The sequence below is a fragment of the Mesoplodon mirus genome (genome assembly GCF_964341445.2).
Source record: "Mesoplodon mirus genome assembly, chromosome: 17".
Lineage (NCBI taxonomy): Eukaryota > Metazoa > Chordata > Mammalia > Artiodactyla > Ziphiidae > Mesoplodon > Mesoplodon mirus.
Window position 1 is genome coordinate 11,456,531 of NC_138993.1, and position 19,936 is coordinate 11,476,466.

The following is a 19,936-nucleotide window of genomic DNA, read 5'->3' on the forward strand; positions in this document are numbered from 1 at the left end:
TCTTCCTCTGAAATTGTTTGGAATAGTTTGAGAAGGATGGGTGTTAGCTCTTCTCTAAATGTTTGATAGAATTCGCCTGTGAAGCCATCTGGTCCTGGGCTTTTGTTTGTTGGAAGATTTTTAATCACAGTTTCAATTTCAGTGCTTGTGATTGGTCTATTCATATTTTCTATTTCTTCCTGATTCAGTCTTGGCAGGTTGTGCATTTCTAGGAATTTGTCCATTTCTTCCAGGTTGTCCATTTTATTGGCATAGAGTTTCTTGTAGTAATCTCTCATGATCTTTTTTTATTTCTGCAGTGTCAGTTGTTACTTCTTTTTCATTTCTAATTCTATTGATTTGAGTCTTCTCCCTTTTTTTCTTGATGAGTCTGGCTAATGGTTTATCAATTTTGTTTATCTTCTCAAAGAACCAGCTTTTAGTTTTATTGATCTTTGCTATCGTTTCCTTCATTTCTTTTTCATTTATTTCTGATCTGATCTTTATGATTTCTTTCCTTCTGCTAACTTTGGGGGTTTTTGTTCTTCTTTCTCTAATTGCTTTAGGTGCAGGGTCAGGTTGTTTACTCGAGATGTTTCCTGTTTCTTAAGGTGGGATTGTATTGCTATAAACTTCCCCCTTAGAACTGCTTTTGCTGCGTCCCATAGGTTTTGGATCGTCGTGTCTCCATTGTCATTTGTTTCTAGGTTTTTTTTTAATTTCCTCTTTGATTTCTTCAGTGATCACTTCGTTATTGAGTAGTGTATTGTTTAGCCTCCATGTGTTTGTATTTTTTACAGATCTTTTCCTGTAATTGATGTCTAGTCTCATAGCATTGTGGTCGGAAAAGATACTTGATACAATTTCAATTTTCTTAAATTTACCAAGGCTTGATTTGTGACCCAAGATATGATCTATCCTGGAGAATGTTCCATGAGCACTTGAGAAAAATGTGTATTCTCTTCTTTTTGGATGGAATGTCCTATAAATATCAATTAAGTCCATCTTGTTTAATGTATCATTTAAAGCTTGTGTTTCCTTATTTATTTTCATTTTGGATGATCTGTCCATTGGTGAAAGTGGGGTGTTAAAGTCCCCTACTATGAGTGTGTTACTGTCGATTTCCCCTTTTATGGCTGTTAGTATTTGCCTTATGTATTGAGGTGCTCCTATGTTGGGTGCATAAATATTTACAATTGTTATATCTTCTTCTTGGATCGATCCCTTGATCATTATGTAGTGTCCTTCTTTGTCTCTTCTAATAGTCTTTATTTTAAAGTCTATTTTGTCTGATATAAGAATTGCTACTCCAGCTTTCTTTTGATTTCCATTTGCATGGAATATCTTTTTCCATCCCCTTACTTTCAATCTGTATGTGTCTCTAGGTCTGAAGTGGGTCTCTTGTAGACAGCATATATATGGGTCTTGTTTTTGTATCCATTCAGCCAATCTGTGTCTTTTGGTGGGAGCATTTAGTCCATTTACATTTAAGGTAAATATTGATATGTATGTTCCTATTCCCATTTCCTTAATTGTTTTGGGTTCGTTATTGTAGGTCTTTTCCTTCTGTTGTGTTTCTTGCCTAGAGAAGTTCCTTTAGCATTTGTTGTAAAGCTGGTTTGGTGGTGTTGAACTCTCTCAGCTTTTGCTTGTCTGTAAAGGTTTTAATTTCTCCATCAAATCTGAATGAGATCCTTGCTGGGTAGAGTAATCTTGGTTGCAGGTTTCTCTCCTTCATCACTTTAATTATGTCCTGCCACTCCCTTCTGGATTGTAGAGTTTCTGCGGAGAGATCAGCTGTTAACCTGATGGGGATTCCCTTGTGTGTTATTTGTTGTTTTTCCCTTGCTGCTTTTAATATGATTTCTTTGTGTTTAATTTTTGACAGTTTGATTAATATGTGTCTTGGCATATTTCTCCTTGGATTTATTCTGTATGGGACTCTCTGTGCCTCCTGGACTTGATTAACTATTTCCTTTCCCATATTAGGGAAGTTTTCAACTATAATCTCTTCAAATATTTTCTCAGTCCCTTTCTTTTTCTCTTCTTCTTCTGGAACCCCTACAATTCGAATGTTGGTGCGTTTAATGTTGTCCCAGAGGTCTCTGAGACTGTCCTCTGTTCTTTTCATTCTTTTTTCTTTATTTTGCTCTGCATCAGTTATTTCCACTATTTTATCTTCCACGTCACTTATCCGTTCTTCTGCCTCAGTTATTCTGCTATTGATCCCATCTAGAGTATTTTTCATTTCAGTTATTGTGTTTTTAATCAATGCTTGATTCATCTTTAGTTCTTCTAGGTCCTTGTTAACTGTTTCTTGCATTTTGTCTATTCTATTTCCAAGATTATGGATCTTGGAAATAGAATCTTGGATCATCTTTACTATCATTATTCTGAATTCTTTTTCAGATAGACTGCCTATTACCTCTTCATTTGTTAGGTCTGGTGGGTTTTTATCTTGCTCCTTCACCTGCTGTTTGTTTTTCTGTCTTCTCATTTTGCTTATCTTACTGTGTTTGGGGTCTCCTTTTTGCAGGCTGCAGATTCATAGTTCCCGTTGTTTTTGGTGTCTGTCCCCAGTGGCTAAGGTTGTTTCAGTAGGTTGTGTAGGCTTCCTGGTGGGGGGGACTAGTGCCTGTGTTCTGGTGGTTGAGGCTCGATCTTGTCTTTCTGGTGGACAGGTGCATGTCTGGTGGTGTGTTTTGGGGTGCCTGTGGCCTTATTATGTTTTTAGGCAGCCTCTCTGCTAATGGGTGGGGTTGTGTTCCTGTCTTGCTAGTTGCTTGGCATAGGGTGACCAGCACTGTAGCTTGCTGGTCGTTGAGTGAAGCTGGGTGCTGGTGTTGAGATGGAGATCTCTGGGAGATTTTCACCGCTTGATATTATGTGGAGCTGGGAGGTCTCTTGTGGACCCGTGTCCTGAAGTTGGCTCTCCCAATTCAGAGGCACAGCACTGACTCCTGGCTGCAGCACCAAGAGCCTTTCATCTACCCGGCTCAGAGTAAAAGGGAGAAAAAGTAGAAAGAAAGAATTAGTAGAAGAAAGAAAGAGAGAGAGAAAGAACGGAAGAAGGAAAGAAAGGAAGGAAGGAAGGAAGGAAGGAAGAAAGAAAGAAAGAGAAAGAAAGAAAGAAAGAAAGAAAGAAAGAAAGAAAGAAAGGAAGGAAGGAAGGAAGGAGGGAGGGAGGAAGGAAAGAAAAAGAAAGAGTGAAAGGAAGAAGGGAGGGAGGGAGGAAGGAAAGAAAGAAAGAAAGAAAGAAAGGGGCGGAGGGAGGGAGGGAGGAAGGGAAGGTAGAAAAAAAGAAAGAGAAGATAAAGTAAAATAGAATAAAGTATAAAATTTAGTAGTGTTATTAAAAATAAAAAAGTAATTATTGAGAAAAAAAAAAACGGACGGATAGAACCCTGGGACCTATGGTGGAAGCAAAGCTATACAGAGAAAATCTCACACAGAAGCATACACATACACATTCACAAAAAGAGAACAGGGGGAAAAAATCGAAAATCTTGCTCTCAGAGTCCACCTCCTCAATTTGGGATAATTCGTTGTAAAAAGAGGAAAAGGGGAAAAAGTCTGAAATCTTGCTCTCAAAGTCCACCTCCTTAATTTGGGATAATTCGTTGTAAAAAGAGGAAAAGGGGAAAAAATCTTAAATCTTGTCCTCAAAGTCCACCTCCTCAATTTGGGATGATTCACTGTCCATTCATGCACTCCACAGACGCAGGGCACATCAAGTGGACCGTGGAGCTTTAATCCGCTGCCTCCGAGGCTGCACAGAGAGATTTCCCTATCTCTTCTCTGCTCTCACAGCTCCCGGGTCTCAGCCTTGGACCTGGCCCCGCCTGTGCGCGTATGTCGCCGGAGGGCGTCCGTTCTTCGCTCAGACAGGACGGGTTTAAAGGAGCCGCTAATTCGGGGGCTCTGGCTCACTCAGGCCTAGGGGAGGGAGGGGCATGCAGTGCAGGGCGGGCCTGCGGCGGCAGAGGTCGGCGTGACGTTGCACCAGCCCGAGGCGCTCCGTGCGCTTTCCCGGGGAAGCCATCCCTGGGTCCCGGGACCCCGGCAGGGGCGGGCTGCACAGGCTCCCCGGAAGGGGGGGTGGACAGTGACCTGTGCTCGCACACAGGCCTTGTGGCAGCAGCAGCAGCAGCCCCAGCGTCCCACGCCCGTCTCCGGGGTCCGCGCCTTCAATCGCTGCTCGCGCCCGTCTCTGGAGCTTCTTTAAGCAGCGCTCTTAATGCCCTCTCCTCGTACACCAGGATACAAAAGGGAAGAAAAAGTGTTTTGCCTCTTCGGCAGCTCCAGACTTTTTCCCCGGACTCCCTCCGGGCTAGCCGCGGCGCACCAACCCCTTCAGGCTCTCTTCCTGCCGCCAGCCCCAGTCCTCTCCCTGCGCTCTGACCGGAACCCGATACCCGAGCCTCAGCTCCCAGCCCCCGCCCGCCCTGGCGGGTGAGCAGACAAGCCTCTCTGACTGGTGAGTGCTGGTCGGCACCGATCCTCTGTGCGGGAATCTCTCCGCTTTGCCCTCCGCACCCCTGTGGCTATGCTCTCCTCGGCTACTCCAAGGCTTTCCCCCTCCGCCACCCACAGTCTCCGCCCGCGAAGGGGCTTCTAGTGTGTGGAAACCTTTCCTCCTTCACGGCTCCCTCCCACTGGTGCAGGTCCCATCCCTATCCTTTTGTCTCTGTTTATTCTTTTTTCTTTTGCCCTACCCAGGTATGTGGGGATTTTCTTGCCTTTTGGGGGGGTCTGAGGTCTTCTGTCAGCGTTCAGTAGGTGTTCTGTAGGAGTTGCTCCACGTGTAGGTGAATTTCTGATGTATCTGTGGGGAGGAAGGTGATCTCCGCGTCTTACTCTTCCGCCATCTTCCTCCGGACCGAAACAAAGTTTTTTTTTTAGAGTTTATGTCTGTTCAAATATTGAAAACCCCAAATATTATCAAAGACTGGACTCTCAGTAATATTAGGTTAATTTCCACATAGAAAATGGGGGAAATACTAGAAGAACAAATCAGAGAACAAATATCTAAATTTTCCCAATCCTTGCTTCCCTCAAAAAAAAAAAAAAAAAAAAGAGAGAGAGGATAATGGATTTTAGATTTTAGAAACTACAGATGAAAATGTTTCATTGTTGTGGTCTATTCAGATCCTCTGCCCACTTTTTAGTCAGGTTGTTTGGTGTTTTTGTTGTTGTTTTTGAGTTTTATGAGTTCTTTATACATTTTGGATATTATAGTGTTTATCAGATATATTGTTTGCTAATATTTTTTTCTCATTTGGTAGGTTGTCTTTTCATTTTACTGTTTTTTTTCTCTGCAGAAGCTTTTTAGTTTGATATAGTCCCACTTGTTTATTTTATTTTTGTTGCCTTTGCTTTTGGTGTCAAATCCAAAAAAAATCATTGCCAAGACAGATGTCAAGGAGCTACTGCCTGTGTTTCCTTCTAAGAGTTTTGTGGTTTCAGGTCTTATGTTTTAAAGTCTTTGACCCATTTTTAGTTGAGTTTTATGTATGGTGTAAGACTGATCTAGTTTTATCCTTTTTCATGTGACTGTTCAGTTTCCCCGACACCATTTTTTGAAGAGACTCTCCTTTCCCCATTGTATATTCTTGGCTCCTTTGCCGTAAATATCATAAATACGTGGGTTTATTTCTGGGCTCTCTATTCTGTTTCATTAAGTTGTGTGTCTTTTTATGTCAATATCATACTGTCTTGATTACTATAGCCTTGTAATATAGTTTGAAATCAGGGAGCGTGATGCCACAGCTTTGCTCTTCTCTCCCCAAATTGCTTTGTCTATTTGGGCCTTTTGTGGTTCCATACAAAGTTTAGGATTCTTCGTTCTATTCCTGAGAAAAATGCCATTGGAGTTTTGATGGAGATTGTATTGAATCTGTAGATTGCTTTGGGTAGCGTGTACATTTTAACAATATCAATTCTTTCAATCCATGAGCAAGGACTATATTTCCACTTTTTTATATCTTCAATTTCTTTCTTCAGTGTCTTCGTTTTCATTATACAGGCCTTTTGCCTCTTTACTCCTAGGTATTCTTTTTGATACAGTTGTAGATGTATCAGATTTCTCTTTCTGATAGCTAATTAGCTATAGTGACTTTTGGCACATGTCTTTGTATAGCTTTTGTAGTGGTTGCTCTAATTATTACATCATATCTACATACCTCATCACAGTCTACTGGTGATGTCATTTTACCACTCCAAGTGAAGTATAGAAACTTTACCTCCCTTTACATTCCTTTACCCTCCCTCATTTATATTTATCTTGACTATTACCTCTACCCACAATTAGAACCACATCAGACAGTGTTATAATTTTTGCTTCAACAGCAAAACATAATTAACAAAACTCAAGAGGAAAAGGAAATCCTATTATATTTACTTATACTTTGCTTATGTCCTTTCTTCCTTCCTGATGTTCCAATGTTCCTTCTTTTATTGCTTCCCTTATGTTTACATGATTGCTATTAGCCATTTTTTTAGACTAGCTCTGAGGCTGACAAATCTTTTTCATCATCTGAAAATATTTTCATTTCTCCTTTATTCCTAAAGGATATTTTAATTCATTATAGGATTCTAGGTTTTAGCACATAACAAAACTTTTACACTTCCTCTGGCCACCATAGCTTTGAATGTGAAATATGCTGTCATGGTTCATGGTATGACAAGTAATTTGAGATCGAAACCTGGATTTTTAAAAAATTTTCTGAGATATTTTTATCTCATTCAAATCTTCTATTTTAGTTGACTTTCTTTAGTTGACATTACTCCACCAGGACAAGTGGGGCACACTGCCTCTTCACTGCCAGGTGGAGACAGAAATCTAGGTTCCCTGCTTCCCTTCCGCCGACATCCAGGGAGTGGGGTAGCTCCTCATGATGGCTTGGCAGGGGTGGGAGTTCCAGCTCCCCACGTGGTATCCACTGATGGGGGTGGCCTCATTGCTGCTGGTTAGTAGGAAAAGTCCTGACTCTCTACTATGTCTCCTCCCGACCCACCCCAGTGGGAAGAGAGAAGGATGCCTCATTACTGACCACAGGGCATGGGAATCCAGGCTCTCCATGTGGTCTCAAGTGACTCCTTGAGGGTGAGGTACCTTGTCATCAGCCAGCAGGGATGAAAGTCCTGGATCCCTGTATGACCTTCTCTGATGCCACCCCAGTTTGGATGTTAGGGCGCCTCATTACACCATCATGAGGCTTCAGATCTAGGCTCCCCACTCATCCTCTGCTAGTGTGTGTGGGGGGAATGAGAGGCATAGTTTTTCTGTGGTGTTTGGCTGGAGCAAATAATTGTCTAAAAGTTTTCTGTCTTCCTAGGATGCCCTTTTCCTGGACTTTCGGCTAGAGAAACATGCTTTTGTTGGGGCTTTTATTTTTGTCTGTACCCGTTGGCCTATCTGGGTTGCTAGCTTCTTTGCCTCCAAATCTAGGGTATATGAGACAAAAAGATAACCCAGGGAACTCACCACTTTGTTGTTCCTTGGGCCCTGTGGTCCTTAGCCAGTCTGCCTTCTGCTCCCCACATTTCAGAGTTTTGTTACGTTTGTTTTATATGTAACATATAAATTTTTTTTTAGTTGTTCTTAATGGGAGGAATAAAGGAAAGTATGTCTGTGGTCAGGAATTTGAGAAAACATTAGATCTCAGGTCTCTCCTAGTGAATTCAGTTACTTAATTTTAACATACTTTTGAGGAAAATCATTATAGCATTTTCTTCTTTAAACTACTAGGATTAATCGGTATTTGTAGGGATAGAAATTTTCCTATTTTAAATTAATGACAGAGGTACACTACTCATAATAATTAATCACCAGGTAATCGTTATTTTGACAGAAAACTAAAATTATAATGTTTAGAAAAACAAGTATATTAAATTATACTTTAAATGATTATAATTTTAATGTTCTTTTTATATATCCCTTATATTGATATATTCTTTTACAATTAAGTTATAGAAAACAAAATTAAATAGCCACAAAATCTAAAATTTTTTCAAAAGTAAATTATTGTTCTCAATGACTATACTTCTCTGTAGATTTTCAAAGTAAAAAAAATTGTTTTAATTAATTCATTGAATATTTATTAAAAACATAGTATGTGCCAGACGTTGTGCTGGAGAGATAATGATGAGCAAAATATATAGTTTCCATCTTAATCAAACACAGTGTTCTCCTACAGTAAAATATCAAAATAAAAACTGAGATCAAATCTTCTATGAAAGCATTTTATATGTTTTTATGAATAGTGCTGCTCAAGAAAATTAGAATTTTATCTTTTGAGTATATTATTCCAGACACTATATGGAAAAAAACAGACTTCTCAAGCAGTACCATTTATCACCAGTGTTTATTAAAATTAAATTGAAAGCAAAAATGATACCATGAAATGTTCCATTGATATACAACGAACATATTTCAGTAGTTTCTGAAATACCTTGTAGATTTTTAATATTGTTTAAAGCATAACATAGTTTAGACAGTGTTACCAACGATGGCCATGGCTGTTAATGGTTTATATTAACTGAAAGCAGTAAAATCATCCAAGGACTCTGTTAGTGTTAGAATAATAATTTACCAAGACAGTTACCACATACTGGCATTTTTTTGCAGCTCTAATTCAGTATTATTAATAATGGATAAAATTGCACTTTTCTCATGTTGCTGTGGGCAGTAGGGAATTATTTCAATGAATATTTCAGCACATTATTTTAATCATTCTTCCACCAAATCCAAGTGGGCAATATTTTATAGTTCTTAATTCAGTGTACTAAGAAACCATGGTCATTAAATTGCGAACTATTTGTAGTAAGGTCTATCCTGTGATTTACAAGCCTTGTTAAAAACAGTGTAAAAGAATGCAAACTGTGCCATTAATACTTGTAATTTGATGCTGCATTTGTTACTAAACTCCCAGTGATGAATGTTTTCAGTAGAAGGAAGAACATTGTAAAGAAAGCAGAGCTGAATGTTATAATGCCTAAAATATGAGAATGTTACTATTTTAAGTTTTGTTCAGTTGTAGAGGAAACATATGTATATAAACACAGTTGTAAAACATAAATATCTCAAAAGTTATCTTAATTTTCCAATGAGACCACAGAAATAAAGATTTAATTGTATTAGTTATTAATTTAAAAGAGTTAAATTTATCATACTTTATAATATGTAATGCCATTCATGTTCCTGATGAATTGAATAGAGAAAATATTTAATCCTTATAAAAAGAAAATGTTCAAAGCTTTTAAAATTTATTGGGTAAGCAGTCTATGAATTTATATAACTTGAAAAAATGTATTTCCAGTTATACATCATTATTAATAGTTATTATTATTTTTTATCTTCCCATTCTTAGCCAATTGCACGATTTCTGGCGTTTGGATTACTGGGAAGATGATCTTCGTCGAAGGAGACGGTTTGTCCGTAACGCATTTGGATCCACTCATGCTGAAGCATTGCTCAAAGCTGCAATAGAGTATGGTGAGTACCAGTGCCTCTTACACAAAAATACTCCTGGATGTGAGGTGACTCTTTGTGGTTGATAATTCTTTTTCTTTCACTAGCATTTAAAATTCTCCATGTCATAAGCCAAAAATGTTATGTTCTACTTTATCCTTCAGCATCATTTAAGTTACGCTTAATCAACCCAATATTTCTCCCACTTGATGTATGTTAGACTCTTCAGCTTCTTTGTAATAGATTAGAAACCTCTACATAGTTGGTTATTACCTAGCATCCTTCTCATAGAGCCTAAAACAAGATTAAAATCATTTTCCTTTTCAGCGTCTTTCAAACTTTGATCTTTCAAACTTTTTCACCCAAAGTGGAAAAAAAAAATGTACTACTGTAAGTGTGTATTCAGATTTATATATTTTTATGTATAATTTGTGTCTGTATGTGTGTATATATACATATGTATACTGTGTGAATATAAATATATACATGAAATACATAGACAAATATGTGTACTGTTATGTATATACATATACACATGCACATACTTGTGTATTTAACTGAAACAAATGTCTTATTGATAATCTCATTACATGGCATTCTCTATTTTAACCCTATTCTATTCTGTTATTTTCAGTTTAATAAATAAATCATGCCTCAGTATGCCCATTAGGTTCCCAGCCCTCCAATGGATTGCAAATAAAGTTTGAAAAAGACCATCCAACATTAAAGATATCATCCACTATCACACTACAGTAGAACTGCACCCTAAGTTGTCCTTTATAAAATGTACAATAAATAGTAAATATCAAAATATTTTTTGTAATTAAATAAAAACACTGCTACTTTAGATTGCTGTCCACCAAGAAGTATGCATAGGGCTATTCTCTCTGTTCACCTACTTTTTTAAAATTAATTTATTTAATTTATTTATTTTTGACTGCATTGGGTCTTTGTTGCTGTGCGCGGGCTTCCTCTAGTGGCGGTGAGCGGGGGCTAGTCTTCTCATTGCAGTGCGCTTCTCATTGCAGTGGCTTCTCTTGCTACAGAGCACGGGCTTTAGGTGTCCGGGCTTCAGGAGTTGTGGCTTGCGGGCTCTAGAGCACAGGCTCAGTAGTTGTGGTGCACGGGCTTAGTTGCTCCACGGCATGTGGGATCTTCCTGGACCAGGGCTTGAACCCATGTGCCCTGAATTGGCAGGCAGATTCTTTTTTTTTTTTTTTACATCTTTATTGGAGTATAATTGCTTTACAATGGTGTGTTAGTTTCTGCTTTATAACAAAGTGAATCAGTTATACATATACATATGTTCCCATATCTCTTCCCTCTTGTGTCTCCCTCCCTCCCACCCACCCTATCCCGCCCCTCCAGGCGGTCACAAAGCACCGAGCTGATCTCCCTGTGCTATGCGGCTGCTTCCCACTAGCTATCTATTTTATGTTTGGTAGTGTATATGTCCATGCCACTCTCTCATTTTGTCTCAGCTTACCCTTCCCCCTCCCCATATCCTCAAGTCCATTCTCTAGTAGGTCTATGTCTTTATTCCTGTCTTACCCCTAGGTTCTTCATGACATTTTTTTTCCTTAGATTCCATATATATATGTTAGCATACGGTATTTGTTTTTATCTTTCTGACTTACTTCACTCTGTATGACAGACTCTAGGTCCATCCACCTCACTACAGATATCTCAATTTCCTTCCTTTTATGGCTGAGTAATATTCCATTGTATATATGTGCCACATGTTCTTTATCCATTCATCGGATGATGGACACTTAGGTTGTTTCCATCTCCTCGCTATTGTAAATAGAGCTGCAATGAACATTTTGGTACATGACTCTTTTTTTTTTTTTTTTTTTTTTTTTTTGCGGTATGCGGGCCTCTCACTGTTGTGGCCTCTCCCGCTGCGGAGCACAGGCTCCGGACGCGCAGGCCCAGCGGCCATGGCTCACGGGCCCAGCCGCTCCGCGGCATATGGGATCCTCCCAGACCGGGGCACGAACCCGTATCCCCTGCATCGGCAGGCGGACTCTCAACCACTGCGCCACCAGGGAGGCCCATCATGACTCTTTTTGAATTATGGTTTTCTCAGGGTATATGCCCAGTAGTGGGATTGCTGGGTCATATGGTAGTTCTATTTGTAGTTTTTTAAGGAACTTCCATACTGTTCTCCATAGTGGCTGTACCAATTCACATTCCCACCAGCAGTGCAAGAATGTTCCCTTTTCTCCACACCCTCTCCAGCATGTACTATTTCTAGATTTTTTGATGATGGCCATTCTGACCGGCGTGAGATGATATCTCATTGTAGTTTTGATTTGCATTTCTTTAATGATTAATGATGTTGAGCATTCTTTCATGTGTTTGTTGGCAATCTGTATATCTTCTTTGGAGAAATGTCTATTTAGGTCTTCTGCCCATTTTTGGATTGGGTTGTTTATTTTTTTGTTATTGAGCTGCATGAGCTGCTTATAAATTTTGGAGATTAATCCTTTGTCAGTTGCTTCATTTGCAAATATTTTCTCCCATTCTGAGGGTTGTCTTTTGGTCTTGTTTATGGTTTCCTTTGCTGTGCAAAAGCTTTGAAGTTTCTATAGGTCCCATTTGTTTATTTTTGTTTTTATTTCCATTTCTCTAGGAGGTGGGTCCAAAAGGATCTTGCTGTGATTTATGTCATAGAGTGTTCTGCCTATGTTTTCCTCTAAGAGTTTGATAGTTTCTGGCCTTACATTTAGGTCTTTAATCCATTTTGAGCTTATTTTTGTGTATGGTGTTAGGGAGTGTTCTAATCTCATACTTTTACATGTACCTGTCCAGTTTTCCCAGCACCACTTATTGAAGAGGCTGTCCTTTCTCCACTGTACATTCCAGCAAACAGGTTCTTAACCACTGCACCACCAGGGAAGCCCTGTTCACCTATTTTTAAATGCTCTAAAAAGTTTAAGTTTGATTGATCATATAATTTTATAAACCATATACACTCAGAAAATAACGTTATTGAACACTGTCATATATTTTTGTTATTGACTACTTTTGTTCTCACAATCACTTGGGTTTTTATTATTTTAATTTTTATTTATTTGAGAATAATACATGAGCCATATGTTTTAAAATTTACCATAATAGGGGGCTTCCCTGGTGGCGCAGTGGTTGAGAGTCTGCCTGCCGATGCAGGGGACACGGGTTCGTGCCCCGGTCCAGGAAGATCCCACATGCCACGGAGCGGCTAGGCCCGTGAGCCATGGCCGCTGAGCCTGCGTGTCTGGAGCCTGTGCTCCTCAACAGGAGAGGCCACAACAGTGAGAGGCCCGCGTACAGCAAAAAAAAAAAAAAAAAATTTACTGTAATATATAACACAGATTGCCATTCATGTTCCTGATGGATTGAACAGGTAAAATATTTAATCCCAATAGAAAGAAAATGTGCACAACTTTTAAAATTTATTTTGTAACTAGTCTGTGAATTGGTATTACTTACTAAGGCTGGAAACACAAATAAATATGTGAGGATTTCATTTGAAACATACCTAAGATAAAGTTAAAAAGTAACTTTATAAAAGTAAAAGTAACTTTATAAAAGTAAAAGTAACTACAGGAGAGAATATGCTTTAAAAAAATTATAGTTGACTTGTATTGTAGGGGATTTCTTTAATCAACTCAAAAAAAATCACCTAAGGACTCTAGCACCTAAGGATTTAGCACCAACTTAAAATGAGTTACTATCTTTATGTTCTACAGAAGAGATTCTTAGAAACATCTACTTAAAGTGGCATGCTTTATAATATGAACTTAAAATTTTTAAACTTCATTTCATATTCCCAACCATTTAGAATTTTTCATCAATTCATCTTGAATTTATCTCATTTGAAATTAGAAATATCTAAAGACAACTTGTAACAGGGGTTAGGCTAGAGTGATATTATTAGTGACACTGTGTTACCAATACCTTAATTATATAGGATTCACATTATACTACATTCAGTGTTCTACAGGTTGCTTTTAGAAAGGGTCTGTTAGAAAAATATTTCTTTTGGTTCTCTATAAAAATGGATCCCTTATTTTGTATGTTCAATTTGTAAAATGTCTTTATTATTAAACCAGTGTCAAAGCTTATAAGAAACAAATTTAAATTTTTTTATATTGACCTTTTTTTTAAGACTGTCATGTCATGTTTTAGTAACATAGTAACCACTGTTAATGAATCTAAATTAAAAAATAATATTCTGATTTTGAAACAGATGAAAGATGTAGGTGATAGTAAACATTCTCTGTGTGTAGTATGGACATATTTTAAAATATGTAGTGGTTTATGAATTTGAAATAGTGGATCATCAGCAGTATTCCAAACCTGTTATCCCTCCTGAGTTGGGTTCTTTGATAAAAGGAAAGTAGGGTATGTTTTTATTTTATACATATCTAGAACAAAGACCACACGTATGCCATAAAATATTCAGGACATCTACATGGTACCCGTGCCAGATTTACTTCGTGGTCATTCTCGGGGTTAAGGTCGGGTAGTGGAAGACAAAAGAGAACAGAAACAATTCTACCTCCAAAAACAACTCTAGAGCACACCTCTTTGACTTCACATTTGTGAACTTCTAGAAGTGGGTAGAGAGTAGGGAGTAAAATATGGAGGATGTGAAGAGGTGAGTGGAAAGTACTCCCTGGAGTGATCTGTACGTAGAGGTAGAAGGAGGAATTACAAACTGCCAAGAGAAAAGCATAATATTGCATCTTCTTCCAAACTCTTAATGTGCCGTCTAACCTACGTTTAAAGTATTTCTTCAGAAGAATAGGAAGTAAATGTCAGTAATTATTACAAAGCACTTTATCCAATGAAAATAGATGTTGAAAGACTTAATGGAAAACATATTTTGTATAGTTTGGAGAAAGGCTTTTATATGCACATATTGCCAGAACATTCATATAAAACTAACAGAACTCAGCCCATCATCTGGTCACTCTGCCTGCCATTAAACATTTAAATGTGGTTTAAGTACCTTAAAGTCTGGCAGTGTATAGACTAACATCTGAATGATTTAATGTTTTGGTTTGTGTAGGCATAGATAAAGGGTATATTTATAGCACAAACCTACTGATTTTGAGAGAGCTTCTAGAACAAATTGAAATTCAACTTATTCCTTCCTCTTTATTAAATAATTAAAGTATTTCAAATTCTATCTTGAAAGTTAAATGCACAGAAACTCTGCAGTAATCTATGGTCAAAATATTTTTTTCTATTCATCTACATTGTGGCAACAAAATTGTTTTAGGAACAAAAGATTTTATGAATGGAACTTTCAGTATGGCTAGAAGTATTTGAATCAGTGATCAAAGTTTTCAGAATTTTAACCAAGTTATACAAGCTGAGGGAATAACCTAAAATTACTTAAATAGGGAATATTTACATGACCATCAAAGCAATCCCTGAGATTTGATCACTGGTCACGTCTCTCTGTTCCTGTAGTACACTATGTTTCAAGAATGTGAGCCTATATTAATATATTGTAATAGAAGTGAAACTGAATTTGCAAACTTAATGTTTTAACAAAAATGTTTTGAATCACTTGACTTTTCCTTTAATTCAAACAGTTTAGCTTAAATTATAGTTAAACTTTATGTGATGGGCAGAAACATTTAGCTGTAATTTAAATTTCATGACATTCTATTTAGGCAATTTATTTGGAGCCACAAAACAAATATATTAACAATACTTTCTTTTAAATGAGCAAATAATCAGAATTGGATATATTTCCAAGGAGACAAAATGGACAATTATTGTATATCATATTTGCTTTGAAAAGCTTTCTCTTTCATTTCATTATTAAAACTTTTGGTTGACCTTTTTCAGTTGGAAAACATCCTTAACACTGATGGAGTTTTTCATGCTTCTTAGTAATACTAATGAGTTGAATAATTTATGAGGTTGTCATGTGCAAAAGATTTGGTGTGATTTGATATACTTTCAGCCTCTGGTGTTGGAATGTGATTAATAAAAACCTAGAGGCATGTAATTTTTTTTGCTGGTGTTTAATGCTCTAATTTCGTATGTATTGAATGTGTTTTTGGGGTGTTTCCTGATAGTAAAATCTCATACAAATGCAAATTTAATTGATTACCGGGAATTTAACAGACCATAGCAGTGGAAGAATATAAGGAAAGTATTTTAATCTATAAATTCATCTTCTGATCTGCTGGGCTTTCTTCTTCAGGGCAAATTAGCTAATAAGGAAATGATTGAAAAAGGAGGGTTTTGTATATTGTTTGTATGTTTAAATAAAACCTAAACTAGACATTTTGGTCCATTTCTGGTGCTGAAAGATTATGCTGTCAAAGAATAGTTAAAATCTTAATAAGTTTGGTTGTCTTTGTTGATTGTCAATTACCATGTAGGACTCTGTTTCCTTTCCATGAAATTATAGTGGAGCAATGTTTCATCAAAGCCTAAGATCTCAAGCTCCATGTCTGCGATCAAAGCCATCATCCTAAATAGGCCTGATCAGGCGTCGCAGAGGAGGGCAGGCCACTTTAGCCAGAGGAAAAAAAAAACATGGAGCAAAGATGACAAAATTAATCATTCATTTCTTTGGCAATAAATAATAAGATATGCTGAGAACTGCAAATGAGAACATCCTTAGGTTCCTTAGAGATGTATCTGCTTAACACCCGATTTATCTAAGCTTGTGAAGCCATCAAGATATGACCTTGATGAATAAAAAGCAGCTCTGTAATGAATCTGGAATTAAATTAGTTTTGATGGTGTATGCATGGCTACTGTAAGGTGCTACTTGCAGTCATCAAGAAATAAGAAAACACCGAGAATAAAATATACTATAAAACATACTAGTGCAGCTATATACAGTTGTTGAGACAGGAGCTTCAAATTATCTGACTTCATTTTCTTCTGACTTCAGTTTTGTGAAGAGTTTACATTTATAATAGTGGGAAAAGATGATTTGATTTTTTTACCTAGTGGTCTATTGTTTGTACCATGTAGTCTCTAGCAAACGTCTTCTTACTGTTCATTGATATGTCTATTTTAGTTGGTGTATTATTAATGAAATCTTCATATCTGGAATGAAATAGATGATCTGATTATTGTTAAAATAATTTATTGAGAAGTTAATGATGTAAATTTTTTACAAGTGAGAGGAAGACATACATGGAGTCATCTTTCAGCTCTTTTTTGATGCCAGTGTCATATTTTAATACAGTCTTATCTTCACCCTATGGTTTTATAGTCTCTTAAAATAATTTAAATGGATTATATAAATGCTGACTTATAAAATATGCTTATAAAACATATTTTAAAGTTTTTGTGTAACAGCATTTTCATATCAACAAAGGTTTTAACAACTCCCCTGTTTTTATGTGAAGCTTCAGATGGACGGCTTTAAACTGATTCAGAGGAATCAAGTGGCTTCATTAATTTAAAAGCATTTATTGAATATCTTGTACATGCCATGCATGCACTAAATGTTGAATACAGAGCCTGAGGCACAGTTTCCGCCTTCTCACAGCACATAGTTTAGTGCAGTGCGTCTCAACAGGGGTGGAAGTCAGCGTGTGCTACTGGCATCTAAAGGGTAGAGACCAAGAATTCTGCTAAAATACCTGACCATTCACTGGGCAGCTCCCCAGAATGACAACCAAAATCCAGCCCAAAACATCAGTAGTACCTAGGTTGAAAAATCCTGGTCTAGTGGAAAGAAATAAGCAGTTCTCGTAGAGGGAGATGGTACTTCATAAAGGAACACAGGGAAGGTGACTAACGCTGGACCTATCGGTTTGGAGTCAGCTTCACAGAAATAATTACTTATGAACTGACTTGAGAGAAGATTAGGAATTTACCAGGTGAGCAGGGAAGAGCAGAGTTAATAACAGAAGTTTCCAAGACATGGAGGCATAAAAGACCCTAACTTACTTCTTTGAATGACCTCAATATTTTGCACTTGGTAATAGGTCACCTTGTAAGTTATCAGAAAGTATTTTGATTTTAAGTATTTTATATTCTGAGATAAAAGAAAAAACACTTGAGGACAGGAATCATATCTTTCACCTATTCCATTTAAGGCATCCACGTTAATACAATTTTTTGTGCTTAGTTGCTATCTTTTATTTAATTGATAATTCATTCATTTCAAGGTACATACACAGTATTTTAACCACATTCATTCATCCTTTTCAATAACAGCATTGAAGTATGATAGTCTATGGAATAGGTCTATAAGTACGGTATTTTCAAATTCTGAAATACGTTTTTTATGTCTGTACTTAATTTCCAGTTAGAGCATCAAAAGCCACTAAAGATAAGGAGCTGACAAAATTATATTAATAGATCTATTGCTGAGTGGCATGGAACTGCTCATCATCTTGCTTATATTTTTAGACTAATTTTTATAAAGTGTACATAAAATTACATTTATAAATAATTAAAATACAGTATGATAGATATTTTCATCAAGGTGTATTAAAAATGCTATGCAAACTCAATGGAGAGGGCTGGCTAACTGAAGAAATAAATTTTAGCTAAACTTGAAAGGATAAATGGATATCTACCCAAGACAGTAAGTGAGGTGGTGGTAACATGGAGGAAGGGACCACACAACATGATGTGTCCAGGGAATGAAAATGGGGCTGCTTGATGGAACGCAAGATAGTGTGGGGAGATCATACAAAGATGAGCTGAAAAGGCTGCTTGGAACTATATTGTGAAGGGATCTGTCAATAGAGCTATTAAAGGATTTTTATTTGGGAAAATGACAGACTATAGAAATTAAGTGGCATGCTAACTAATAAATGGTAGATAGAGCAAAATCTCAGTCTAAATACCGTGATTTTCCTATACAGTGTGTTGCTGTAGATAAATTTGGAATTTTCCCAAGTGCATGAGCATTATTGAACTTCCCCTCTCTAAAAGTTTACCTGCTAAATTTTGGCCCACTCATACAGCCTGTCATCCACAGAGATTTATCAGTACAGGTGAACTTAGAGTCGTTCACAGACTGTGCATTCAGTGTCATTTATAAAAACATAATTTAAAATGTCTTTAGTGTTTTTAAAAGTGCTTTCATAACCTATACCAGCACCATCTCTTAGCTATCCCATTTTTAATAATTAAAGAGAAATTCCTGTTAATTACATCTTCCTTCCATGTCTCTGAACCAGTTGCTTATCTATCCAAAACATATCCTACCCCCCATTTCTCAGAGTTTTAAAGTAAATTTTCCACACTGCACTTTGTGGCAGGCTTAGAAAAGAAACACCAAGCATCATTCCCCAGGTTAGTGCCATCCACTGCCAGGGGAAGTCTCCCCACCCTTTCAGCCCTCATTCAAGCTGTCCAGTTCATCTTTTCTTTCACTCCAAGAGTATCCAAAACTTTCTTCCTTCCATTCTGCTACTCACTGGCCATCTACCCCTCTTGACTCACGATGAAAAGTTTCTTTCCTTTGTTCGTTTTCCCCTCCCTCTCTTCTTTCCTTCCTTCCCTCCTTCCTTCCTTCCACCTTCCCTCCTGAAAAGATACAGTCTTTGTGGAAAATCCAGAAAACGCAAAAAAAATTTAAAGAAGGGGGGAAAAGTCACTCATAGACAGCCATCAAGATAGCTGCCTTTACCATTTTAATGTATTTATTCCTGCTGGTCTTTTTCTAAGCATACTTTAACATAGGGACCAAACACTATGCTATGTACTCAAACAGTCACGAAGATGAATAATGCATTATCTCTGCTCTTTATGTTTAGAGGGTTCCAAACTAGTCCAAGTTTTCTATATGTTTTAGCACTTTTTTCCACAAGTAAAGTGTGCCATGTGATTTTCAATGTAATGAAATCCTATTTAAAATATTTTAAAATCAAAACTTAATGGCTAATCAAAATCCTACCACATAATATCCTACCACATAATATTCTCCTACCACAGAGATTCTACATTTATCATCATGTATATTTTTAAAATATGGCATATCAAATTTCCTTTAAAAAGCATAGAATGCAGTTTTCTACATTCACTCCATTAAGATTATTAAGTTAGCATTTCATACTTACATAATGCTGTACTTAAATTCAATAATATTTTCTTGTACCTTTTTAATTGCATTTTTACTGTTTAAAAATGCTATTTATGAATATCCCCCTTGTTAGTCTGCCCTAAGAAATATTGCTTATATATGAATATTTTGAATTAGGAATAAATGAAATTCCGTTTTTGCTGTCAGAACCAAATTGTAAAAATGCATTGCATGTCTTTGAAAATCAGTATACTCTATTAGCAGGCCTGTCAATATAAAAAGTGCATTCCCTTTCCACCTCTTGCTCTAATAACCTTTTCTGTGTTACTCCGAGGCAGTTCACATAATCAGAGTATATTGTCAGCTTACTGGAGTTGGGGAAGCATGAAATGAAAATCACGTTAATATTGATCCAATTCTTTTACTTGCAAGTGTCCTTGATGTCCTTTTCCACAGAGCAATAACTGTTGATG

The 19,936-nt window shown here is 37.1% G+C and overlaps 1 protein-coding gene across 4 annotated transcripts in view; it reads left to right on the top strand.

Annotated features, from left to right (window-relative positions):
• NBEA (neurobeachin) overlaps window positions 1–19,936 on the top strand; it is a 612,123-nt gene that overhangs the window by 358,376 nt on the left and 233,811 nt on the right. For all 4 annotated transcript variants that reach the window (XM_082602053.1, XM_082602054.1, XM_082602055.1 and 1 more), the window contains one exon: window positions 9,351–9,475. In XM_082602053.1, the coding sequence (XP_082458179.1) occupies window positions 9,351–9,475 (125 nt within the window). The remainder of the gene's footprint in view (window positions 1–9,350; window positions 9,476–19,936) is intronic.